Raw genomic sequence first — 27,916 nt, forward strand, 5'->3', positions numbered from 1 at the left:
GAAGGGTGCGGAACTTCTTTGAGAAACTTCCAGGTTTTGCATAATCAGAAAATGATGCAATAAAACCAAAAAGACATAGACAACATGAGAAGTGCACATAACACGGGAGCCGTGCCAAGAAGAAGCGTGTGAAACAATGCGCCCCTCACCGGGATCCCCTGTAACGCACATTCCTGCGCGGTGAATGGACCCGGCTGCTACCTGGAATGACAGGTTCTCACAGATCTGCTTTTGTTGGACTATTTGCTGCCACGATGAATACAAAGTGTCATCGGATCTGGATCATCTGCCGTCACAGAAGGGAATTTTCTCAGGGTCTTCGAGGTCAAACTGATGTGAGAGCGAAAGGTTGATATACGAGAGAATGGGAACAGCAGCGCTGTGGGCACAAGAAGTCGCGGAATCGTGGCGATGGCGCCTGCTGCTTCCGTTACAAACCAATGTGGCAGACTGTGCTTCTGTCCTGCTTCCTCATCACTGCTCTACGAGGGCGGCTGCCGTCATTACCTCCTACAACGGCCATCACAAACCGCAACAACTTCAAGGAGTTGTCTTATCAAATTAAACGAGTCAAATTCCAAAATACCTGTAAAAGCAATCAACTTTGCTATTTGCCTCTTATTAAAAATCCTCTACCGAGACCAGAGAGGTTTCTCACTCTAAAGATTACAGTCTGTTGCCTAGGTTACCAGCCACCCCAGGAGTCTACCAGGGGTGGCTGGTTTCTTAGGCAAGCACTACAGTGCTTTCAAACTCTCTGCTTTAGAGCTTGGAAGCACTGCTCGGAAGCTTGCTGGGTCCGATCAGCTGCGTTCCTCTGATGCTGCATGCAAGTAGAGCGCAGCACATTTCAGGTCAACCATGGTCCAAACTGTCAATCACCAGGAGCGCACCACCCCCCAGCAAGCGGGAAGCGAGGAAGAGCTGTACCAACCTAAAGAAATGAAACTAGCGACTTAAAGAGATCTGAGTGGCCTCCATGTGGAGATGATTAACAGGATGAAGACCCTGGTCTAGCCGCCATGTTGGTAGGAGCATCCACAGCGCCTCTTATTAGCTGGCCTGGGGACGTCAGTAATCACAAGGGGCACAGAGTACCAGCGTGGCCTTTGGACCAACTCATGTGGATCTTTTTGCTTTATTCCACTAACGTGCAGTAATACTGCAGCAGATGACAGGCGGCTATAGACGATTCTTGGAGCGATCGGCTGATGGAGCTCGGGGGCACAGTCTGAGGACACAACTACTGCAAACAGCGGGGAATATAAAGTTCTGCAACTTTCCAATAGAATTTGTGCCTAAATTTCTCACCGGTTTCACAAGGTCTGCTTGCAGTCAGAGAATAGGAATATCCTGAGGTTCTAACCATGTCTACATTTCTCCCAGCTAGGGACATCTAAACAATCCAGGCCTGAAACAGCTGGGGGTCTGTTACATTGTATCCACTCCAGATAACGCTCTGTAAAATAAGCATATTCACAGTGCATTATCGCTACTGTCCTGAGAGTTTGCTACAATGTGTCCGAGCAGGTAAAACCATATCAGTGTGGAGTCCAGATCCTACCGATCACAGAGGATTATTTAGGCCAGGTTCAAATGTAACAAACCTTCAGATGTTGGATGAAACAATAGGATGAAGACTGTAGTAATGCAGAGCAAGAGTCACTTCCTAATGTAGTCCAGCAACTGCTGGAGACCCCCTAACCTCTGCAGGACCCCCCAGAACAACCTGTCTTTGGGCAGAGATTGTCCACCATGTGGCAGATGGACCCCAGTGGATGTGGCTGGTACCGGTCACCATGACCTCCTACAGGGGAGGCTGGAGGGAAGGGGTTAATCTAAGAGTCTGCTCTGAAGAAAATGAGAATTAGAATCAATATTGTAACACGTCAGAAATCCAGAACTGAGCCCAAGGTTCCTGGAAATCTCTTCAAAAGGCTCCACTGACAAGACGCCCGAGTCCCGTCCTCCCACTCCCCCTATACGTTCCCCTTTATGTTCTGTTCCTACAGAGCTCAGCTTCTGCTGGAAATCAAGGGAGACGACGCTCCTCAAAAAGAATCCTAGATGACCGGCAGAGACGTGGGCGCCCTCCATTAATTATGGGAACCCACTGATGAGGCGCAGGACTGCATTATTCACTGGAGGACGGTGCAGTATTCATGTGCTATGGCGGTACGCTGTGCTACACACACACGTTATATGGCGGTACGCTAGACGCCAGCTGCGCCATTACACGTTCTATGGCGTTATGCTGGACGACAGCCGTGCTATATACACACGTTCTATGGCGGTACGCTAGACGCCAGCTGCGCCATTACACGTTCTATGGCGTTATGCTGGACGACAGCCGTGCTATATACACGTTCTATGGCGGTACGCTAGACGCCAGCTGCGCCATTACACGTTCTATGGCGGTACGCGGGAGGAGAAAGAAGCCGTAATTACAGGAGATAGTTGATATGACCAGAAATTAGGCCATTTTACTGACGAACATTGGGGGCAGCCGCAGGTCCTGTACAAGTCCGGCTGACAGTCTTCACTCCTTTACCCTCAGGTCAGTAATTTGTGGCAGACTGGTTGCTACGAATGTGAGGCCTGAACTGACTGAAAGGCAAGCAGACCGCAGGAGTAAACTGCAGGGTCCCCTGCGGACAACAGCAGCAAAGGAGGACAGGCCTGCACCCCCCTCTTACTGTTGGACCCAGTGTAGACAATGCACTAATGGTCTTTACCCTGGACTCCATTCTGCACCGTTGTCACGATCTCTGCTTGCCGTTCAGAACTAAATAATCGTCTACACAGGTTTCATGCCAATTACAGCTGAGTGTTTGTCACAATAGAATCCAGTGTAGATAATCCTCAGACTGACACATTGTAACAAACCCGGACAGCAAGGACATGTGCAGCTGAGGTCTAGATTACAGCAATAAAAGTGTAACAAACCCTCAGCTGCGAGACTTGTGTACATGTCAACAAGAATGTTCCCATGAATTTTATATACAGTAAATGTTGCACATTGTCTTCAACTGTGAAGGGGACAAAAAAAAAAAAAATTTAAGTAGACCTCACAGCTGTGCAAAAATTATGAAACATTTTAGAAAGTTGCAAATGAAATAACAGAAAAAGATTTTGGATAATGAGAACGTCGTCGCATTGTTGAGCAAACCGCAAAATAAACTGGTGCAAAAGTGAAAAATGGTAAGTGCCAAGTTGGCGCCGCAGTCCACTGCGGTACATTGGAACAAAAACCGTTGGCACAACCCTGAAGATTAAAGGTGGTGCCCAAGTAGGATCCCAATCCGTGAATCTGATATATGTAAGAACTTGGCACACACCAAGAGCTCTGATGCAGAAAGGTGATTTTTAATAGATAACAGTACATACATACACAGACGTTTCGGTCTAGGACCTTCATCAATGTACGATATAATGCACTGAGATTCTTAGTGACTGGGCTCTGTGAAATGGATCAGTCCTATGAGGAGGCACATGTAGCCGTCCCACGTGGTAATATGCAGAGTGTGGACGCGGTATCCGCCGCGAATCCAAGGTGCGGATTGATGAAGGTCCTAGACCGAAACGTCTGTGTATGTATGTACTGTTATCTATTAAAAATCACCTTTCTGCATCAGAGCTCTTGGTGTGTGCCAAGTTCTTACATATATCACTGCGGTACATTGGGCCTCGGCCTCTTCGCGTCTGTAGCAGAGCAGATGCGTCGGAGCGTCACATGACCAGGAGACGGGGGTAAAATGTACCAATTTATTATTATACAGTAGAAATACAAATCAGTGCGGTTAGCATGGAAGAAAAACAAAAGTGGAACGTCCCGCCCCACCCCCACACGTAGAAAATCCCAGGCCGCCAGGTCGTAGGAAGGAAACCGAAGCGTTCACGACGGCGGCGCCCAGTCCAAGGGCTCAGCGGCACGGCTCACAATGGCTGCCTCGGACAACAGCAGCGGCCCGGTGCGGCCACAATATCATTCACCTCTATCAAAAATACCCAACACAAACCTCTAGGGATTGGCACAAAGTGGAGGATGTGTCAGCGGGCACAGACGGGCATAATACTGATCAGAATACTAGTATAATGGCACGTTTCACCCGCCGCCGGGAGCCCCTCATTACTTATACAATTAGTGTTCTGACGAGGGGCAAAATTATATCCAAACCGATTATCCCAAATCTGGAGCCTTAATGCCCCAAATATTTACTCAACGGCTTGAGAGGTGGAGCACCCCACAAAGTTACCCCAAAAGCCATCAGCAATCAGTTTAAGGGTTTTTTTACCCCCACTCAACATCTTGGAAGAGCCATCCCAATACCTTCCACAGCTGAGTGTTTGTTACAATTCCTCTGTGAGCTAATCAGAACCCAGACTGATACAATGTAACAAACCATCAGCACAGGAGAGCAGATCTAGATCGATACATAGTAACAAATCCTCAGCTGAGGAGCTGGAACTTATGATTCAATTTCAGCCTTTGGAGAAAATCATACGACAGGGGTGAAAGGAAAAAAAAAAAAAAAAAAAATCCAAAAAGCCCCAAAGATAATCCATAAAGGAAATCTCTGCAGCCTCAGAGTGGCCAAAATACATATATAACCCCAACCTGCTATATACACCCTGTGCTCATTACCAGAGGGTCAGAGGTTATTCGGAATATAACCCACGCCCAGCAATTTTGCTAAAAGTTTTTTAAATGGACGTAGGTCTTCTACTCGAGTCACATCCAGAGCTGCATTCAGAATTCTGTAGGACATTACTTGACGTAATACTTTGCAGACGTGTGTGAGGAAGTAGTGGGAAAGAAAACTTAAATTTCACACAATGCAATGAAGGAGCCTTCCGGTAATAATTGTAATCATTGAAATTAACTATATAACTGCTGCATGTGATGATTACAAGTTGCATTGCAACAAAAAAAAAAAAAAAAAAAAAAAAAGTGAATTTTGTCACGACCATCTTCAGGTGAGGATAACTGCAGGTTTGTGCAAGCACTAACCCGGCAGAATTGTGAATGCAGCTCTGAGTGCGAGTGTGGTAGAAGACAACCTAAGCCAGGATCGGTATTAACGTCAATACTTACGAGTCAGATTTCATAAGCAAGATGGCGTCCGAGAAATCTAAAAGACGTCTCCCCACCCCTCCAGGTCTGAAAAACTTCACTCATTGCAAAACTTTGTGGTTTTTGTAAAGTGCGGAGAAAAATTGCACCAATAGGAAATTTGGCAACGGAAGTGAAAAACAAACAAAATACAACTAAATACAATTACCCTATGGATGATAGGAGTTGCAGTCCTCGCCTAGCGGTCTCATGGGGCTGAATACTGGTAACTCACGTCCCCTCACTGCCAGCTATCCGCTCCCTGGATCGCAGCATCGCTATGCTGGATGAGCCGCGGTTTTCGGTGCGAACCACCGGCCATTTTTTATTTTTACTTTCTCACAGAAAACATTTTGTTCCTTTTTGGCAAAACAAAGTGAAACCTCAGTTATATATGGAGGAGATGAACGGCGGCGGCTCTTTCCCCTTTACGTGGCGGGGTCCGGCGCCGGCCGCACTGCTTAGTCTTTATAGCACTGAATGAATTAAATACTAAAATGCTGCATTAGAAAAAAAAAAAAAAAAAAAAAAAAAAAATAATGAGTTGGGTTTGGAGCCGGGGCGTCGCTCGCTGCAGCCCTTCACAGGTGGCGTCCGCGGCGGCGCAGTCACAGTAGACAGCATCGTTGTTTGAAGCTCTTCTTGCTTTTGCCGCTTTTCTTCCCATTCTTGTCCTTGTTCTCAGACATTTTCTTCGCCCGGATCTCTCGCATGAGGTCAAAGAAAACCTGAAAAAACAAACAAAAAAAGCGTCAGTCAATATAATCTGCACAGCGCTCCGAGGAGCAAGGTCTGAACTGTCACATGCTAGGAAAGAAGCTGCAGCCAGCAAAGTCTGGGGTCTTCCGGTCACACACACGGGGGGGGACGGAGCCCTCACCTTGTCCACATTGGCTCTGGTCTTGGCGGACGTCTCCACGTACTGCACCCCCCACTCCTCAGCTTTGCTCCGGGCGATGTCCACAGCGACTTGTCTCCTGTCCTCCAGGTCAGACTTGTTACCCACGACCAGCAGGGGGATCTTGTCTTCTTCTGCCTTCACACGCAGGATCTGCTCCCTGTAAACCCATCAGGACAGTGTTTAATAAGAGTTTTTTTTTGGGGGGGCAGGTTTTCTGGCGATCACTTGTGGACCCTCCACCCTCATAATACCGCCATGTTATAAGTGAATGCTGGATCCTTAATCATTGTGATCCTGCCTGTGACCATCAGCAGAGGATTTCTCAGACACGAGCTCTACACAATAGGGTGGGGCATTAGGACTCGATGCCTCGGTAGATTATAGGTTCTCTGCTTGCTGTAAATGAATAGAGATGTACAGTACATTCTGAGGTAATCCCCCCACTCTGATCTGCTCCTTGTCCTTTTCACCTGGGTCTGCCCTCTCTCCACCAGTCAGAACTTGCTAAATTGTTAATTTATCCCTCACAAGGTAACACACCGCTAAACAAGAGGAGAAGCCCCGGTGCTGCAGGCTGCGGCACGTTCCGGGTCAGTGCATCATGGCGCCTGGTCTCGCGCTCCTGTCTGTTCTTGTCCTCAAAGAAAAACTAAAAATTCCTCAAAAACAGAAAAATCACCGAAGCCAAAAAGAGGCGAAGACGACAGGAGAACTGCACAAATCAGGAAAAAAAAAAGCTTTCAGAAATGTAAACCCTGCCCACCCAGACAGCACAGTCAATCTTCTGCTGTAAAGATCACAGTAAGAAACTATCAGTTACTTACTAGTAAAGGGTATTTTTTTGGAACCCATGGCAGCACCGACGGCTGTGGAGTCGGAGTCAGTCTCATGGAAAGAGAGAGAGAGAGAGAGAGAGAGAGAGAGAGAGAGAGAGAGAGAGAGAGAGAGAGAGAGAGAGAGAGAGAGAGAGAGAGAGAGAGAGAGAGAGAGAGAGAGAGAGAGAGAGAGAGAGAGAGAGAGTGAGTGTGAGAGAGAGAGAGTCCCACCAAGGAAACCTACAGGCTAAAAATGGCAGCACCTCCCCTGCATCAGCTGAATTATAGAGCATGAGAGGACCACCAATGGTAATTACAATGAAAACAAAACCACTACCACCTAAGCCAAAAGGTGTGGAAACATAATGGTAGGGAAAGGAGTGCTCACCCACATGTGATGGGAGGGAAGATAAGAGTGCGGTCAAGGGCTCTGAAAAATCCCGTTACTGGTAAGTAACAGACTTTATCGATCACCCATCACAGCACCACGAGAGAACAGAAAAATAATCTAGGGAGGGACCGCCGCCTGGAGGACCCTTTGCCCAAAGGCAATGTCAGAGGAGGCACACATATCCAATTTATAGTGCCTATAGAAAGTATGAGATGACCAGGTCGCTGCCTTTGAGAAGTCTTTATCAAGACGTCCAACCTCTCCGCCCAGGAAGATGCTATGGCTCAAGTAGAATGAGCCTTTAGACCTTCTGGGACCGACTTGCCACTTGCTTGAGTAGGCTAGAGAAAAGGCCTCACTAATCCAACTAGCAATTGTGGGTTTTGAGGCTCTACACCCTTTCCTAACACCCTGGAAGGATATAAAGACCTATCTTTTCTCCAGTCCTTTGTAGCGGACATGTATCTAACTACATATCTCCTAACAATCAAAGTATGCAGTATTTCCTCCTGGTTCCTTGGATTATAGGAGGGGAGGACGACGACTTCTTGTAGCCTATGGAACCGTGACGCTAGTCTGGGAATGGAGTTTTAAGCCCAATCCAGTCTCTCTTACCGTCTAGGATTTGGGTGAATAGTGAGGCTATAGAGAGCCTGAATAACAGACCCTTCTGGCTGATGTCAATGCTACCAGCAGAGCAGTTTTAAGCAAAAGAACCTTTGGGCTATGTGCCCACGTTGCAGAAATGCTGCAGAATTGTCTGCAGCATTTTTGCAACTCCCCGCCGCAGGTAACGCACATGCGGAATTCGCATGCGTTTTCCTGCAAAATACAAGCGTTATGCAAGCATTTTTAGCTTGTGGAATTCAAGCGCTTTTCCAACCGATTTGAAGCATCGCTTGGAAAAGTGATTGACAGGTTGGTCACACACAAACATAGTGCGTGACGAGTGTGACCAACTTTTTACTATTGATGTCGCCTATGCAGCATCAATAGTAAAAGATAGATTGTTAAAAACATTAAAAAATATGGATATACTTACCCTCTGTCGGCCCCCCGACCTCCTCAGCAGCGCTCCCGGTCCTTAGCGGCGCTGCCGGCAAGTTCCCTTCCCAGTGATTCATTGCGAGAATGACCTCCAATGACGTAGAGGTCATGCGACGTCACAAAGGTCATTTTGGCACGAAGCACGCCTGGGAACAAAGCCGCCGCGTGCACCGCTGAGGACCGGGAGCCGACAGAGGCTGAGTATATCCCTATTTTTTATTTAAATTCTATTTTTAACAGGAATATGGTACCCAGGGCCTGGAGGACTGTCTCCTCTCCTCCAGACCCTGGGTACCATCTGCATAGTGGGCATGGACACATGCGTAAAGTGAGCGTTTCAATGCAATGCTATGGCAGCGGAATCGCCGCGTTTCTGCCAAATTAATGGACATGCTGCAGATTTTTCCACAATGCGATTCAGCAGCGGAAAAATCCACAGCATGGGCACAGCAACTGCGGAATCCCATAGGAATGCACGGGATGAGTTTTAACTAGCGTTTTCTAAGTGTTTCCGCAGCGGCCTTGCCGCTGCGGAAGCGCTTAAAAAAAAAACGCAACGTGAGCACACAGCCTAAAGGATACCAATTCCATGGGTTCAAAAGGAACATCCATTAAGAATGTCAGGACCAGATATAAGTCCCATAGTACTAAATTTACTTTAGAAACGGGCCTAGATCTTAATGATGTTTTTATAAATCGTCTGACCCAATAATTACCGGCCAGATCACATCTGTACAGCGCCCCAAGAGCCGCCACCTGCACTTTTAAGGTACTGGTGGACAACCCTAACTCAAGGCCTTTCTGCAAAAAACTTCAAGATCTCCTTCACCGATGCCCCCTCTTCGACCTTAAAACCTGAAGAGAATAAAAAAAAAAAAAAAAAAAAATTCTACAAGTTCTAGCATATAAAAAAAAAAAACCTACAAGAAGCAAAAACAAAAACCCTGCTATAACTAAATAAGTAAAAAGCAACTGCGTTCAAATAACAGAGTTCTTGGTAATATGATTTTTGATTAAAAAAAACCCATAAAAAAAGTCGTCTCACCGTCGCCAAGGTGACCCTGATCGAGACGGTCCTACACTGTCTAATATTAAAATCTTACCATGTGTCAAAGTTGACTTCAGTGTGTGGATAAGGGCAGACAAGAGGACCGGGTCCCGACCCAAGGACACCAGCCAAGGGAAGCTTGTAAATGTGATTTACAACTCAAGAGGGTGAGGCCACGTTTCCTGGTCGTGACCACTTTCCTACTCTGAAGCAGAGTGGACACGAGATTTAGAGAAAAACCTCTCCCTTTAACAGCTCCCTTTCAAATTCCACGCCATTAAAAAAGGAGGCTGCATGTTTGCGGATGGAACACTGGCCCATGGATAGGACAGACATCCTTGGACACGAAAACTATGGTCTTTTGGGACAGAAGTGGCAATCAATACAATCCTTGCCATGTCCTCCCTGATTTGTCTTATGACTAGCCGGATCAGGGCCTATTGGAGGGAAGGCGTATGCCAGGCTTAAGTCCCAGGGGGCAGGAATGCATCGACTACTAGGGGATCCTCCCTGGGGTCCAAAAAACAAACCTTCGATTTTTCTTGGCCGCTTGCCACCAGGTCTATGACCGGGGGACCCCACATCCAAGCAATCTGACGGAAGATGTCCCGAGTCCCCTCTTGACTTGGAAGATCGCAGCCCAAGAGGTCAGCTTTGACGTTTTCCTTCCCTTTTATATGCAGAGGTGTCAGGGAAAGGAGGAAATGACCCTCCTGAAACAACCTCAGTCAATGTCTCAGTGTCTCAATGTCTCAGTCAATGTTTTGGAACGAGTCCCCCCCAGCGATTTATATAAGCCACAAATACTTGGTTGTCCGAGAGGATCCCGACATGCTGGCCCCAGAGGGATACAAGGAATTTACTTACAGCAATTCCTTTGCTTTTGATAGTTCTCTCACTTCTGCTTCATATTCCCTGGACCACCTCCCTTCCTAGATGAGCCCCCCCATCCCGTGGAGCTCACTTCCATGGTGACAATTCGTGTAATATCCACAACCCAGTAAACCCCCCTGGACAGGTTTGATTCATTCAACCACTAACAAAGGGATTGTACTACCTGTGGGGATAGTGTCATCCTGCCTTCCAGGTGCCCCTAAGAGACGACTCGATATGTAACGTCCCACTGAAGAATTCTGGAATGGAATTGGGCCACAGAACTGCCGGAAAGAACGAGGTCCAAGTACCGAAGAGGGACAGAGCCCTCCTAAGAGACATGGAAGGGACTTCTATGGCTTTCCCACCTGGAACTGGATTTTTTTTTTTTTTATAGCTTTTACACTGGGAGGCGACACTCCTGCACTTCAGAGTTCAATATGAGCCCCAGAAACTCCAGAATCTTCAGGGGGACTACTTTTTTTTTTTTTTTTTTTTTTAATTCAGTAACCAGTCCAGGCCCTCCAAGGTAGCCATCACCACATCTAACCGATTACGTCACTGGTGGACTGATCAACCTACCACCAGGAAATCATCTAGATATGGAATGATCAAAACCTCTTTTTCCCCGGATAGGAGCCATTACCTCCGCAACCACCTTTGTGAAGACCTGAGGGGCCACCGCCAGCCCAAATGGTAGGGGCCCAACCACTACTGTCAGTGGTTACTGCAACGCTAAGATATCACTGATGTTCCAGGTGTATGGACACAGGATAATACGCATCCTTCAACCAGTCAAAAGCAATTTTATTGCTAACTTAATGGATTCCATTTTGAAGAACAGGACCTTCAGGAACTTGTTTAGAGCCGCAGATTAACTACAGTTCTGAAGGAGTTGTCTGGCTTGGTTACTTTTCTCCGCTTTTTTCCGCTATCAGACTCTAGGACCTCCAGGAGGACGGCTTTCTGAACCAAGTCCAGGACCTCCATCTCTGGTGCCAATTGCTGCCTCAGGGAAGAGCGAGAAGGGGTCAACACAAATCTTTCCTGCGGAACAGACAGGTCCGCTACCTGAAAGACTTCCTCTGGGCAAACTTCCCTCTCTTTGGTAGGATCATTTGTAGTTAGGCACGAAGAGACTAGGGAACCCCTTCTTGGCATCTCATCCAGGGTAGGGCCAAAAGAGCTACTCCTCTTCACAAGGCACAGAACACAGCCTCAATCTGGCCTGGATGTCCCCCGGCCAGCATTTCAGCCATAAAGCTCTACGAGCTGCATTGGAAAGGGAGGCCGATCTTGCTGCCAACCTTATAGAGTCTGCTGAGGTGTCAGATAGGAAAGCCGCTACCCCCTGCATAAGTGGAATGGCAGCCAAGATGGGATTCCAATCTGTCAGGCCATGTCATCAGTGACCTGGCCACAAATGTCACTGCTACTGACAGTTTCAGGGCACCAGCAGATGTCTCCCAAGTCGCCGCTTTTCTATCCAGGGACACTCTCAAGGTCCCCATATCATCAAGGGGCAGAGAAGCGCTTTTGGAAATCTTGGTTATTGCAATGTCCAGCCTAGGGCTGGGGCTTTGTCCCATAAAGACGAAGACGGCTCATCAAAGAGGTATTTTCTCTTGAAAGAGGGGGTAAGGAGCCCTTCCTTTCCGGCTTCTTCCATTCTTTTTGCACTACAGCCCTGATCTTTTCATTCAATGGGAAGGAACTTCCGCGTCCTCTGGTCGAGGCCTCACATTATATCCTGTACTGACTTCTCAGGCCTAGTTTCCATAATGCCCATGGTGGATCTGACAGATTTCACCAGCCTGTCCACCTCAAGTGGAAGACGTCCTGACTCACTATCTGATGATGAGGTCGTTGAGGAGACACCCGAGTCATCCTTGTAGTCCAATTTAGAGGAAAAGTCAGAAGTCGGGGCGGCCTCCCTAACCTTTTCTATCCGTCCCTTTCTGGACCTCTTTCTAGGAGAGGGATCTAAGGGACTCTAATCTCTGCTCTTATGATGGCCCTTAGGCCTGGTGGTGAAGCTCAGGGTCTCTTCCATCCCAATTTGCTCTATACTGGATTGGCAGAGCCTCTTCTGACCAGAGTCTGGTAACAAGGTCTTACACAGAGCACATTCTTTGTGCTTGGTTTAAGCCACACACTTCTTTCACTTGCAATAAATGACAAGATAGGGATCCACATTACAAAGGGAAACTTTCACGAAGATCACTTGCAATCTTGTCGTAATCAAATTGTACTGGTTTAAAGGACGGACGTCTCAGCGGCGAGATCATCCTTGGAGGCCGCTGATTCAGCCACCTTGCCGTAGCTTCGCTGACTGGACCTACGCTCTCTAGCCGAACTCAGTCTCTCCATGGCTCGGCTGCACTTCGACTGACACGGGGACAATAACGCTGTACTTGCTCCTAGGGCTTCCCATGCTGCTGCAAATCTGTCTGCATGTTAATGAGGACAGGTGAGCTAGGAAGCCCTCGCAGAGGTGCGGCTTACCTCTACACTGGCACCTGTACTCACCGGTTCCCCCGGCACTTCTGGGACATTTGGCTCCTGTCTGACATGCCTGCCATCATCACCATGATATGACCCCTCCAGCAGGGAGTGCCTCCCCGCACAACTTCCGGTGTTATTCCTTGGGGCGGTAACTCCCAACTGCATCACCGCTTGTTACATATGAAGCCCCCTTAGACCCAGCGTGGCAGTTCCAGGCATCCTGCATGGGCTGAAGCAAAGAAGGGATCCCCGTCTAAGCCGGCCAAGTCTGAGAAAGGAAACATTCATCCTCAATATCTTCAAAGGTAAGCCTACACAGGTTCCCACATCAAGGACAGGAAACCAAAGGATGCAAGGGAGAGGTGCCGCCTTTTTAGCCTGCAGGTTTCCGGTCCTTGGTGGGCAGATCCCCTCCCTCGTGGTGCAGTCGTGAGTGATCGATAAAGTGCAAATCAAACATTGATCCTGTACTGATCCTTAGTTACATCCTGTATTATACCCCAGAGCTGCACTCACTATTCTGCTGGTGCAGTCACTGTGTACATACATTACTGATCCTGAGTTACAGTTAGGTCCATATATATTTGGACAGACATTTTTCTAATTTTGGTTCTAGACATTACCACAATGAATTTTAAACAAAACAATTCAGATGCAGTTGAAGTTCAGACTTTCAGCTTTCATTTGAGGGTGTCCACATTAACATTGGATGAAGGGTTTAGGAGTTTCAGCTCCTTAACATGGGCCACCCTGTTTTTAAAGGGACCAAAAGTAATTGGACAGATTAAATAATTGTAAATAAAATGTTCATTTCTAGTACTTGGCTGAAAACCTTTTGTTGGCAATGACTGCCTGAAGTCTTGAACTCATGGACATCACCAGACGCTGTGTCTCCTCCTTTTTGATGCTCTGCCAGGCCTTCACTGCGGTGGTTTGTGTTGCTGTTTGTTTGTGGGCCTTTCTGTCTGAAGTTTAGTCTGTAACAAGTGAAATGCATGCTCAATTGGGTTGAGATCAGGTGACTGACTTGGCCATTCAAGAATATTCCACTCCTTTGATTTAATAAACTCCTGGGTTGCTTTGGCTTTATGTTTTGGGTCATTGTCCATCTGTAGTATGAAACGACGACCAATCAGTGTGCCTGCATATGGCTGATCTGAGCACACAGTATGGCTCTGAATACCTCAGAATTCATTTGGCTGCTTCTGTCCTGTGTCACATCATCAATAAACACTAGTGACCCAGTGCCACTGGCAGCCATGCATGCCCAAGCCATCACACCGCCTCCGCCGTGTGTTACAGATGATGTGGTATGCTTTGGATCATGAGCTGTTCCACGCCTTCGCCATACTTCTCTCTTTCCATCATTCTGGTAGAGGCTGATCTTGGTTTCATCTGTCCAAAGAATGTTCTTCCAGAACTGTGCTGGCTTTTTTAGATGTTTTTTAGCAGAGTCCAGTCTAGCCTTGTGATTCTTGATGCTTATGAGTGGCTTGCACCGTGCAGTGACCCCTCTGTATTTACTTTCATGCAGTCTTCTCTTTATGGTAGATTCAGATATTGATACGCCTGCCTCCTGGAGAGTGTTGGTCACTTGGTTGGCTGTTGTGATTGGGTTTCTCTTCACCATGGAGACTATTCTGCGATCATCCACCACTGTTGTCTTCTGTGGGCGCCCAGGTCTTTTTGCATTGATGAGTTCACCAGTGCTTTCTTTCTTTCTCAGGATGTACCAAACTGTAGATTTTGCCACTCCTAATGTTGTAGCAATTTCTCGGATGGGTTTTTTCTGCTTTTGCAGCTTAAGGATGGCTTGTTTCACCTGCATGGAGAGCTCCTTTTGCCGCATGTTTCCTTCACAGCAAAACCTTCCAAATGCAAACACCACACCTCCGATCAACTCCAGGCCTTTTATCTGCTTAATTGAGAATGACATAACGAAGGGATTGCCCACACCTGTCCATGAAATAGCCTTGGAGTCAATTGTCCAATTACTTTTGGTCCCTTTATAAACAGGGTGGCCCATGATAAGGAGCTGAAACTCCTAAACCCTTCACCCAATGTTAATGTGGATACCCTCAAATGAAAGCTGAAAGTCTGAACTTCAACTGCATCTGAATTGTTTTGTTTAAAATTCATTGTGGTAATGTCTAGAACCAAAATTAGAAAAATGTTGTCTCTGTCCAAATATATATGGACCTAACTGTACATCATGTATTATACTCCACAGCTGCACTCACTATTCTGGTGCAGTCACTGTGTACGTACATTACATTACTGATCCTGAGTTACATCCTGTATTATACTCCACAGCTGCACTCACTATTCTGCTGGTGCAGTCACTGTGTACATACATTACTGATCCTGAGTTACCTCCTGTATTATACCCCAGAGCTGCACTCACTATTCTGCTGGTGCAGTCACTGTGTACATACATTACTGATCCTGAGTTACATCCTGTATTGTACCCTAGAGCTGCACTCACTATGCTGCTTGTGGAGTACAGTCATGTATATACACTGACTCTGCTGTTTCTGTATATTTAATGTATAGTAAGATTACTGTGTGGTTGTGCTGGGATTTTTAGTTATTCTGACCTGAACTCGCTCGTAGCTGTGAAGGATTCCTGCTCTGTGATGGAGAACACCAGGAGAAAACCTTCTCCGCTGCGGAAGTAGTTGTCGCGGATGGCTGCATAGTCCTCCTGGCCGGCGGTGTCCAGGATGTCTATCTGCACCTCCTCCCCGTCCAGGACCACCTTCTTCCTATAGCTGTCGGCCTTTGTGGGCTCATAATCTTCCACAAACTGAGAGTGAGAGAAAGAATAGGTAATATAATCGATAGCAATCCCACAACAGATCCCTACAGATCACAGTGATCAATGGCGGGGGAGGGGCACCCAAGTATTAGTCATTGATCACTATATCAGTCAGCAGTAATGGCTTCTGTGTATCAGCCGGTCGCTGAGGTGTTCGTTACAATGTATCTGTGTGAGGTTACAGCTTTCGCTCACAGTTCAGAGCAGGCGAGAGATTTGTTGCTGCTGAATGAAAACTTTCTGCTTTACATCCGGAGGCTAAAATCCACGGAGCTGATGTCCAGCTGACACAGCTGCAGGATCGTCACAGTGGATGAGTAATTTAGGGGTCACTCCCTCAGAGTGGTAACCTTGATTTTTGGCTTGAGGCAGCTGTATCTGACTCATCTTTACGAAATAAGCTGCGATTTGTCTTGTGCCTTTTTTTTTTTTTTATACATCTTCACAGAAGAAAAAATTTTTTTTTTTTTTTATATATTTTTTCTTCTACAAGTCATGCAGCAAGAAGTTCTCCTTTTCTAGGAGTGACTACAACTGTGGAAGTTTTTTAAGGGAGAATTATTTTTAGTCTCCTTCCCTCTCCCCCCTGCATGCATTCTGGACCCTAAAAGGAATCGAGTCACCTTGGAAAACATTACCTGCAGGGAAAACAGCATTGCACTGCTGCCCGGCCGCCGGACAGACACGATGTAGTGGGTGGGGAGTAAGGAAAGGTCAGGAGTCATTATTTTAATGAAGTTTCTATTTTTCTTCGCCTCTTGATTTGTTTTGATTAGATGGACACGATACCTTACCTATAATTCAGCATTCTCTGCAGCACATTTCCCCATTTAATCACGACATGTGCTGCCAAGAACTGCAATATTTTATGCGCACAGTAGAACTGTAGTGCCAATTATTCTGTGCACACAGTAGTGCGGTCAGCCGCTGTAAACAGACCATTAACCATCTGCAGATCAGCTGTCTAATTGCAGCCTAGAGCACATTATTTGCATTACTACACTCCCCAATATACAGTCATATGTAAAAGTTTGGGCACCCCTATTAATGTTAACCTTTTTTCTTTATAACAATTTTGGTTTTTGCAACAGGTATTTCAGTTTCATATATCTAAAAACTGATGGACTCAGTTATATTTCTGGATTCAAATGAGGTTTATTGTACTAACAGAAAATGGCATCATGGGCTCCTCAAAACAACTCTCAAATGATCTGAAAACAAAGATTATTCAACATAGCTTTTCAGGGGAAGGATACAAAAAGTTGTCTCAGAGATTTAACCAGTCAGTTTCCACTGTGAGGAACATAGTAAGGAAATGGAAGAACACAGGTACAGTTCTTGTTAAGCCCAGAAGTGGCAGGCCAAGAAAAATATCAGAAAGGCAAAGAAGAAGAATGGTGAGAACAGTCAAGGACAATCCACAGACCACCTCCAAAGACCGGCAGCCTCATCTTGCTGCAGATGGTGTCACTGTGCATCGGTCAACAATACAGCGCATGCATAACGCCTTTTTGTATGACCAAACAACTCAATCTTTGTTTCATCAGTTCACAGGACCTTCTTCCAAAATGTAACTGGCTTGTCCAAATGTGCTTTTGCAGACCTCAGGCGACTCTGTTTGTGGCGTGCTTGCAGAAACTGCTTCTTTTGCATCACTCTCCCATACAGCTTCTCCTTGTGCAAAGTGCACTGTATTGTTGACCGATGCACAGTGACACGATCTGCAGCAAGATGATGCTGCAGGTCTTTGGAGGTGGTCTGTGGATTGTCCTTGACTGTTCTCACCATTCTTCTTCTCTGCCTTTCTGATATTTTTCTTGGCCTGCCACTTCTGGGCTTAACAAGAACTGTACCTGTGTTCTTACATTTCCTTACTATGTTCCTCACAGTGGAAACTGACAGGTTAAATCTCTGAGACAACTTTTTGTATCCTTCCCCTGAAAAGCTATGTTGAATAATCTTTGCTTTCAGATCATTTGAGAGTTGTTTTGAGGAGCCCATGATGCCACTCTTCATAGGAGAATCAAATAGGAGAACTACTTGCAAGTGGCCACTTTAAATACCTTTTCTCATGATTTGATACACCTGGCTATGAAGTTCAAAGCTCAATGAGGTTACAAAACCAATTTAGTGCTTCAGGAAGTCAGTAAAAAGTAGTTAGGAGTGTTCAAATCAAGAAAATGATAAGGGTGCCCATACTTTTGCACCGGTCAAATTTTGTTTAAATGCAGATTGCACATTTTCTGTTAGTACAATAAACCTCATTTGAATCCAGAAATATAACTGAGTCCATCACTTATTAGATATATGAAACTGAAATACCTGTTGCAAAAACCAAAATTGTTATAACGAAAAAAGGTTAACATTAATAGGGGTGCCCAAACTTTTACATATGACTGTACATGCATAACACGCAGGTCGGTATCATTTGCAATTTGGTTCTTTTTCTTTCCCCCTACTGTCATCCAATTTAAGAAAAATACAAAAAAAAAAAAAAATATATATAAGAGCCACAACAAAAAGTGATATAGTTTTACTACCTTGCATTTAAAGTAACCACTGAATGTTTCTACCTTGTTTTACTCATATTATAGCAGACCCTTGTTATTACATTTGGGGCATTTCTCCTGACACATCAGTTTCTCATCTAGAATTGGACATGTAAGCACAGCCGGCACCTGTCAGTTGGGATGTCCATGCTGCGGGCGGCAGGGCTGTCCATGCTGCGGGCGGCAGGGCTGTCCATGCTGCGGGCGGCAGGGCTGTCCATGCTGCGGGCGGCAGGGCTGTCCATGCTGCGGGCGGCAGGGCTGTCCATGCTGCGGGCGGCAGGGCTGTCCATGCTGCGGGCGGCAGGGCTGTCCATGCTGCGGGCGGCAGGGCTGTCCATGCTGCGGGCGGCAGGGCTGTCCATGCTGCGGGCGGCAGGGCTGTCCATGCTGCGGGCGGCAGGGCTGTCCATGCTGCGGGCGGCAGGGCTGTCCCGACACCCTCCATGCCTTGTTAGAAATCAGCCGTCTTGTTAGCCCCCCGCTGTCATGTGACCCACCCATGTCCCACAATTGCATTGTACCACAGTCAAACCCCTTAGTAGCCATGGTCATTGACCACAGAAACTTTGTGGCGGATCTCCCAGGATCAGAGTCACCTCTGAGCCCCAAGAATCCAGTGACAAACTTATCAGGCCGCATTTGCCTGAAAGATGTGAGACAGGTTTTGTATGACCGCCCTGACACAGTGTGGCGCCATCACTCACCTCGTCATACATGAACTGCAGGGTGAGAGCAGACTTGCCCACTCCTCCACTACCGACCATGATCACTTTGTGCAGGACCAGAGAACTCTGGGTTTTGTTCTTGTTGGCTGCCATGTTGAGTGATCCTTGCAGCTGCAGTCATGCACCAATGGGTGGTGGCTCAATCCTAATAACTGCGAAACACAAACAAACAAGCGATTACCCGGAGGCAGTCAGTAAGTTGGAGCCTGTAGAGAGTCCGGGCAGGTGGGTGACAAGGAGCTGCACCCTCCGAAGCCCCTTTCTATCCACCTCAGGCGTTACAGAAGAGAATCGTGATATTTGAAGTGAGAAGACAAATTCCTGCAAATAAAAAAAAAAAAACCCACAAACAAAAACCCACCTTTCCATGCTTACTCCAAACATTCCGAGACTAGATCCCGGTATTCACCGCAGCCCCCAACTGCAGGTCACAGATGATTCAGATTTACTTCCCATTAACCTGGAAGTCTTTCCACCAAAAGAAAAATGTAAGTCACAGGGAGGAAAACAAATCCTTCATCACCGAGGCCGAAGGGCAGTCGCTAGCTGCAAAACAGTGCGGGTTGTTCTCTCCAACACTCCAGCACTTATGACATCCTATGTGACTGATATCAGCCCCTCTTAAAACGCTCCAGTACTGATATAAACAGATCACATTGTTATTACTGTCCCTTTAGTATCCTGCACAGGAGGGGCCGCGCTTCCTGCCATTGTTCTCCCTCCATGGACATTTAGTGTAAACTTCCCGTCCTTGTATCCGGTGAGATGAATGCGCAGTATTTAGAACTATACACAGCCAAAGATGGACCCCCCCCCCCCCCCATCTTTTACCAGGGACTGAGCATCATATGCAGAGGATGTGGGCCCGGAGGGTAATTAATACAGAGGTCGGTCCGTCCTCATCAGCTCTGTAAAAGCCAAAAGGTTCTACATGACACAAGGATGGTGAACAGATAAAACTTTACAGACAGCAGAACGCGGCTGATAACACAGAGCGGTTCAGAACCGCAGTGCAGCAACTAGAATTCTTTCAGGGACCATCCAGACAAAGCAGAATCCATGGATTCCCCATGACTCCCAATGTAGTGACTGCACCAGCAGAATAGTGAGTGCAGCTCTGGGGTATAATACAGGATGTAACTCAGGATCAGTAATGTATGTACAGTGACTGCACCAGCAGAATAGTGAGTGCAGCTCTGGGGTATAATACAGGGTGTAACTCAGGATCAGTAATGTAATGTATGTACACAGTGACTGCACCAGCAGAATAGTGAGTGCAGCTCTGGGGTATAATACAGGATGTAACTCAGGATCAGTAATGTAATGTATGTACACAGTGACTGCACCAGCAGAATAGTGAGTGCAGCTCTGGGGTATAATACAGGAGGTAAATCAGGATCAGTAATGTATGTACACAATGACTGCACCAGCAGAATAGTGAATGCAGCTCTGGGGTATAATACAGGATGTAACTCAGGATCAGTAATGTAATGTATGTACACAGTGACTGCACCAGCAGAATAGTGAGTGCAGCTCTTGGGTATAATACAGGATGTAACTCAGGATCAGTAATGTAATGTATGTACACAGTGACTGCACCAGCAGAATTGTGAGTGCAGCTCTGGAGTATAATACAGGATGTCACTCAGGATCAGTAATGTGTTATGAATGGGTCACTGAGGAGGAACAACAAAAAGCTAAGTCCCAGAAAACCGGAGAGGTTGGTCACTATGCAGATTCCTGATCTTAACCACACAACTAACAGTAGCAGTGGAGCGTTCCTACGTTGTTCCTAGACGCCTCGTCACCGCCGGAGGACTACATAAACCTAAAGCAAGAAAAGGGAAAACTAACTGCCCCAGAGCAGACCCCAAAGGAAAGACAGCCCCCACACATGTATTGACGGTGAAGCAAGATGAAAACACATACACAGGCAGGAAAATAGGCTGAGCAAACGATGGGGCCCGACTAACTAGAAAGGACAGGAAAGGAAAGACACTGTCTGCAATCTGCCAAAAAACCCTACCAAAAATAATGTCCAACACGTCTGATAGCAAAATTAACCCTGAAGTCACTAGACTTCTCCCACTATATCAGCACTCTGAAATATTCTGAAACAAAGCAAAAAGAGGCCAATCTAATAAGGGACAAAAAGGCAAATTGGCAAATACAGATAAATAGGAGTGGAAGTTCAGCACAGCCCCAGCAGGGGCAAGCTGACAACACAAGAAACTGAATTGACCAACAAGCGCAAGTGTGAACATTAGCAAAAAAACAAACTTAACTTAAGAAGACTGGAAGAGCGCTGAAGTCCAAGACCTGAGAAGCAGACTGAATCACCAGCACCAGGATAGGGCGTCGGCTGTCTTATATCCAGTCTGATACTCCAGAGATCCAATCGCTATCCTTCTCATCAGGTGGCAGATCACTACCACTCAAACCAACCTCACTACCTCCTGTCACCACCAGAGGGAGAACGGAAGGAGAACTCTCAACTGGAGGAGCAGAAAATGAGCTCATAACAGTAATGTATGTACACAGTGACTGCACCAGCAGAATAGTGAGTGCAGCTCTGGGGTATAATACAGGATGTAACTCAGGATCAGTAATGTAATGTATGAACACAGTGACTGCACCAGCAGAATAGTGAGTGCAGCTGTGGAAGGTGACTTTCTTGCCCATTCCTTGTATCCTGTCCTGTTATTTGCTGCTCTCTGGGTCGGACGTCTGGATCTTCACAGAAAGAAAAAGCAGAACAAGTATAATGAAGTCACCAGTAGACACTTCCCCAATCACATCAGAGGGGAAAATGTACAAGTGTGGTGAGAACGGAGGGCATTGTGCTATCATGGGCCTCTGACATGAGACTTAACCCTTCAAAAAAACCAGCAGGAATACACTGGAGAAATAGGTCTGTAACAAAAATGAGATATTGCGTTAAGTTACAATATTGTACACTTGCAAAACATTACCACCATACTCTACAAGACAACAACGACCAGACCTGAAGACACCAGGATCAGAGCAGAGGCTTCTATCATATGTGCAGAACCAGGAATAGGGCTGATAGCGATACCATGACAACTCTGCCGGGCAGGTATGAGAGACACCATGAAAATCATGAGCACGGGGCAAGAAGTCTCCCAGAAAGTGTGAAATAACAAAATCATCAAGTGAAGCAGTTGCCAATATACAAAACACCTGGGTGGTGCCCAGGACCTGCTGTGCCAATCGCAACAGGTGGAACCTCAGCAACACCTGAGAGATGCGAGGCCCTACCCCGCCGAGCGAAGCAGCCCCCCTACCCCGCCGAGAGCAGTCCCCCCCCCCCCCCCCCCCCAACTCTCCAGAAGAAGCTCCCGACGAGGTGCGTTTCATGGACTCTGGAGCCAGGATGAGCTTGTAAGAACAGTCTCTTCCTGGCAAAGAGCCACCACAAGAAAAATGAACGTCTCTGGATATAAATGGCTGGAACTATAAACTATTAGGCTCGCTGGCATCTCCGGACGTCACTGAGTTTATAAGAAAGGAGAGCAGAGCCAGCTGTGTAACCAGGAGTCGGGAAGAGCTGTGAACCCAGCCCCCGCTCTGTGCAACAGGGGGATAAATGATATTAGGCAGGAAGCTGCCCCCCCAGCACAGATCTGCACTACATAACCAGCATCTAGGACCCAACCCGGCCGACCCAGCACCTTCTACATCTCCACATAATCCATAGTGGCAGCCAGAATGAGAATGTCTCCCGTATTCAGCACACGATCAATGAGTACTCCCATACTATTCACATCACAGATACTGGTGCCCAGGGGGAGAGGGCATCACCGAGAGTGGGTACAATGGATGGCACAAAGTCCTACGGCTGACTATGGCATCAGTCACATGTTCATTTTACACTGGAAATACAGTTACAGTCTGACTCTTCACGTGTCAAAAAAAAAAAAATAATCAGTCTAAGCAACTTGTGAGCTATAAAATGCTTTTTATTTATGCTGCGATGATACATTGCTGCTGGGTTTTGCTCGCACTGATTGTTTGCTCTGGATACATTTGTAACAAAGTGACGACGTGAAAGTTTTTACAAATATTTAATAAACTTTGCACCTAAATTTATCAATATCGTCCGTTTGGCATCAGTGGAATTGAATGGACTTCTCACAGCTGAAGGTTTGTTACAATATTTCCAGTGTGGACAATTCTATTAGCAAAACAAACGTACAGCACAAATCCTACAAAGGATCAGTGCAGGCAGATACTGGTCTAGAAAAATCTGTAGATTATACAAGACAAAGCTCACAAATATAAAGACTTCTGACCGGCCCACAGACACCCCGACCCAAGAGCATAACTGCGGGCAGGGAGGTGGGGGGCTGCCGAGTCCCATGGCCATAGCAGGGGGGACTTGGTACTTTCACAAGACCCAGTGGTGGCTTCTGGAGCACAACCTACGTCACTAGTGCAGGATGATTTACAGCAGGAGGAGGGGGGGGCATTACTGTGAGACCCCAGATTCATGGCGATCAGATAGAAAGTTTGTGCAAAAACAAAACGTAGGCCTCAGTCAGACGTCCACCAGTCTTTCATGGATATAACACGCACCCACTATAGTCTGAGGCTGGTCACATGTCCGCACTTTTCCATGGACCGCGTGTTTGTGCAAGACTCACAGACACAGCCCCCCCCAAAGTATCACAAGTGAAAAATGCCGTCAGTACAGTCCATGTGATGTCCGTATACAACATTGGAAAGGATTGGGGAAGCTTTGTCATTTATTTATCCCTACGTGAAAATTAAGAACACTGACGATAAGAGCGAATACATGGATGGCACCGGTACCATTTTTTTTTTTGTGTACATAAAAAAATACAGATGTCTGAATGAGGCCTAATTACATCGTTCACAGCAAGGACTCACATGGAAGACCGTACTATGGTCCAAAAGAGACAAAACATCAGACCGCACTCAGATGACATCTGAGTGTAGTCTGATTTCTGCACACTGGTTACCCCATCACCCCCACAATCATCTTTTCATCCGAAAGAATAGGATCACACGGAGCAAACTTCGATCCGTGCAATTAGTATAATCCGACTGATTCTCTCAGATTACAGAAAATATGCTTGTGTGACCATAACTGCATAAGGGAGCGCTCCACACAGCTCCCATCCTCCCTCAATGACAGCAAGTAGAAATATAGAAACACAACTTGAACACTTCCCCTTTAAGTGGCCGCTCTGGGACCCAGGTTTACCTTTCCCAGCCGTCTCCTATACGAGCAGGTGGCTTGAACCCAAAATGCGGTCAGTGCCACATAACACGGATTTCCACCTCACAGCGACCAATATGTGAATACGAGCTCCAGACCGAGGGCCGGGCTCTCCAGGAATAGGCGAGGGTGGCGGCAGGGAGTGACCCCATATTATTATACTATCTTTAGGGCTGTGTGGGTGGAGCGCAGCGTGGAGCTTATTACAGCATTTATCACACACTAAGTAAATATTATCATAAGGTGGAAAAGTCCCGTAACTTTCTATTAAGTTTTGCATTTTGATTTCTCACTATTTTTTTTTTTCCTAAGATCTCTGCGAATGGGAAACACCGTACCCGGACAGAATGGAGGTGAAATCCCAGATCTATTTTCCTCAGGTCAGGATTTGGATAATTGATGAGGACGTTGGTTTGTGCTATGTTGTGCCAGGCAGCGTCCACGACTCACTAGACAGAAGGAAAGGCACAGGGGACGGACCCCACTATATCTGCCCCTGGCCAGAGCTTCATGGACGGGGGTCTCCACTGCAGATCTGCCTCAATGAATAACACATGTGAGCGAGGCCCCACACCGCCATCAGCCACGGGGGGCCGGAGCTCCACACCCCCCCCCCGCCGTCAGCCCCACACACCCCCTGCCGTCAGCCACCGGGGGGCCGTAGCCCCACACACACCCCGCCGTCAGCCGGAGCCCCACACACCCCCTGCCGTCAGCCACCGGGGGGCCGGAGCCCCACACACCCCCCGCCGTCAGCCACCGGGGGGGGGGGGGGGGGGGGGGGGGGGGGGGCGGAGCCCCGAACCCCCCCCGCCGTCAGCCACCGGGGGGGGGGGGGCCGGAGCCCCGCACACCCCCCGCCGTCAGCCGGAGCCCCGCACACCCCCCGCCGTCAGCCACACACCCCCCGCCGTCAGCCGGAGCCCCGCACACCCCCCGCCGTCAGCCGGAGCCCCACACACCCCCCGCCGTCAGCCGGAGCCCCACACACCCCCCGCCGTCAGCCACCGGGGGGGGGGGCCGGAGCCCCGCACCCCCCCCGCCGTCAGCCACCGGGGGGGGGGGGGGCCGGAGCCCCGCACACCCCCCGCCGTCAGCCGGAGCCCCGCACACCCCCCGCCGTCAGCCACACACCCCCCGCCGTCAGCCGGAGCCCCGCACACCCCCCGCCGTCAGCCACCGGGGGGGGGGCTGGAGCCCCGCACACCCCCCGCCGTCAGCCACCGGGGGGCCGGAGCCCCACACACCCCCTGCCGTCAGCCACCGGGGGGGCCGGAGCCCCACACACCCCCCGCCGTCAGCCACCGGGGGGGGGGGGCCGGAGCCCCGCACACCCCCCGCCGTCAGCCACCGGGGGGGGGGCCGGAGCCCCGCACACCCCCCGCCGTCAGCCACCGGGGGGGGGGCCGGAGCCCCACACACCCCCCGCCGTCAGCTGGAGCCCCACACACCCCCTGCTGTCAGCCACCGGGGGGGCCGGAGCCCCACACACCCCCCGCCGTCAGCCACCGGGGGGGGGGGCCGGAGCCCCGCACACCCCCCGCCGTCAGCTGGAGCCCCACACACCCCCCGCCGTCAGCTGGAGCCCCACACACCCCCCGCCGTCAGCCACCGGGGGGGGGGGGCCGGAGCCCCGCACACCCCCCGCCGTCAGCCACCGGGGGGCCGGAGCCCCACACACCCCCCGCCGTCAGCTGGAGCCCCACACACCCCCTGCTGTCAGCCACCGGGGGGGCCGGAGCCCCACACACCCCCCGCCGTCAGCCACCGGGGGGGGGGGCCGGAGCCCCGCACACCCCCCGCCGTCAGCCACCGGGGGGCCGGAGCCCCACACACCCCCCGCCGTCAGCTGGAGCCCCACACACCCCCCGCCGTCAGCCGGAGCCCCACACACCCCCCGCCGTTAGCCGTCAGCCACCGGGGGGGGGGGGGGGGGGGGGGCGGAGCCCCGCACACCCCCTGCCGTCAGCCACCGGGGGGCCGGAGCCCCACACACCCCCCGCCGTCAGCCACCGGGGGGCCGGAGCCCCACACACCCCCCGCCGTCAGCCGGAGCCCCACACACCCCCTGCCGTCAGCCACCGGGGGGGGGGGCCGGAGCCCCACACACACCCCGCCGTCAGCCACCGGGGGGGGGGGGCCGGAGCCCCACACACACCCCGCCGTCAGCCACCGGGGGGGGGGGGGGGCCGGAGCCCCACACACACCCCGCCGTCAGCCACCGGGGGGGGGGGGCCGGAGCCCCACACACACCCCGCCGTCAGCCACCGGGGGGGGGGGCCGGAGCCCCACACACACCCCGCCGTCAGCCACCGGGGGGGGGGGGGGCCGGAGCCCCACACACACCCCGCCGTCAGCCACCGGGGGGGGGGGGGGCCGGAGCCCCACACACACCCCGCCGTCAGCCACCGGAGCAGAGGACACCGTCTCAGGGAGAGGAGACGTCTGATGGAAGGTTCTGGAATTGGAAGATGCCCGGAGAGAACTTCTGCTCCAGATGTTGCATCCAATATAAATTCTGAAGAAAAGGAATCCGTGCTCGGCCTGAGGCTCCGGGGGCTGCGTGGTCCCGCACCCCTCAGTCATAACAGGGCATGCTGGGACTTGTAGTACTGCAGTAGCTGGAGACTGCCCCAGAACATCACGTCATATGGAGATTGTGAGGGGTCTGTTTTAGGATCTAGAGACTGGAGCAAAAGTCTCAGACTGCTCCAGAAACATTCAGAATGCGGAGGCTCAGCGGCGGCCCCAGCAAGAAGCAAAATGCTACAGTCCTGAGGGAGATACGAGAGCGATGGAGGCGTCATCAGAGCCTCCGAGAAACAGCACAGAGGCCGGGGGAGGATGGAGCGGGAGAGCGAGGATGGATGGAGAGAGGAACGGTACAGAGGCCGGGGATGATGGAGGAGGAGGGAGAGACCGCTGACATAACAGCCGAGACTCCTGGATGAGGCCGGGTACAGAGCGGAGGATGATGACCGGAGGCCGCTGCACAGGATGTGTCCTCCCCGGGTCCGCCTCTCACCTCCGGTGTGTGCTCCGCCGCTCCCCGGTCCCTCAGGCTCGTGCTCTCCGGGCGCGGCTCCGCTTCCTGCAGCCGCTACAGATCCCCGGATGGGACACTTCAGCACAAGTCGCAGCTACGGAGCGTCTGATGGGACAAAGCTGATCCAGTGCACATGCGCAGTGAGGCGGCGATTTCTGCTGCTGCCGACGCCGGGATCCCGGGGGGCGGAGCCTTTATACCGCCTGTGGTGATGGCGCACGGACACATTTGTCGCATATTCTGGATATTTCTACGTTCTGTAAATTTACGTCGCAATCTGGAGCATGGATTAGACGCGACTGTCCCCTCAGCGGAGCCGCCTCTGAGTACACACATATACGGGGCCTCTCCGGTCCCCGTGCGGTGAGGCCGGGGCCGCCGCTGTGCGGCCGTCTCTATGGCGGTCATTCTATAAAACGAGCCGAGATCTCTGTGACACAAAAAATTTATTCTACTGATTACAAAAAAATAGGGAATTTTGTAAAAAAAAAAAATTCCCGTTTTTGTCGCCATTTTCTGACTCTGCGTCGTTCTTGTTCCGTGGACGGAGCGGGGCGAGTTCTTATTTTGGGCTGTGACCTGGCATAAGCCATAAGTGTCACCGGTTTGCCTCAGCAGAGAGGACCCAGGAGACCACATCATCTGATTTCTCCTATTCACGCACGGATTAGAAGCACTTCACCTTCGTATTGATTGGGGCAGGTTTCTTTTAGCAGTGCAGGGGTTAATCTGCTCAGTTGAGCGCTCCTGGAAGCTTTCCTGCATTAGGGCTCTCAGCTGTTCACTGTTAGCCCCTCCCATCCTCTGTATAATCTGGGC

The 27,916-nt window shown here is 49.5% G+C and overlaps 1 protein-coding gene across 2 annotated transcripts; it reads right to left on the minus strand.

Moving 5' to 3' along the window:
* Positions 1–3,751: 3,751 nt before the first annotated feature.
* RALB (RAS like proto-oncogene B) lies at positions 3,752–27,225 on the minus strand. 2 transcript variants are annotated; one of them, XM_073545316.1, is made up of 5 exons: positions 27,077–27,225; positions 18,768–18,940; positions 15,291–15,499; positions 5,994–6,171; positions 3,752–5,841 (listed from the first exon to the last, which is right to left on the minus strand). In XM_073545316.1, the coding sequence occupies exons 2-5, from the start codon at positions 18,879–18,881 to the stop codon at positions 5,722–5,724; spliced, it is 621 nt and encodes a 206-aa protein (XP_073401417.1). In that variant the 5' UTR covers positions 18,882–18,940; positions 27,077–27,225; the 3' UTR covers positions 3,752–5,721. The 2 variants fall into 2 exon arrangements, with proteins under 2 accessions (XP_073401417.1, XP_073401418.1); XM_073545317.1 differs by lacking the exon at positions 27,077–27,225 and adding an exon at positions 19,150–19,270.
* Positions 27,226–27,916: the final 691 nt, after the last annotated feature.

The sequence above is a fragment of the Dendrobates tinctorius genome, unplaced genomic scaffold, assembly GCF_039654945.1.
Source record: "Dendrobates tinctorius isolate UK_male_01 unplaced genomic scaffold, ASM3965494v1 ptg000143l, whole genome shotgun sequence".
NCBI lineage: Eukaryota > Metazoa > Chordata > Amphibia > Anura > Dendrobatidae > Dendrobates > Dendrobates tinctorius.

Coding starts and splice junctions, on each gene's coding strand:
- RALB (XM_073545316.1), bottom strand. CDS start 18,881: ATGGCAGCCAACAAGAACAAAACCCAGAGTTCTCTGGTCCTGCACAAA. Junction 15,500..18,767: donor TGCAGTTCATGTATGACGAG/GTGAGTGATGGC, acceptor TCTCACTCTCAG/TTTGTGGAAGATTATGAGCC. Junction 6,172..15,290: donor ACAGCTACGAGCGAGTTCAG/GTCAGAATAACT, acceptor ATGGGTTTACAG/GGAGCAGATCCTGCGTGTGA.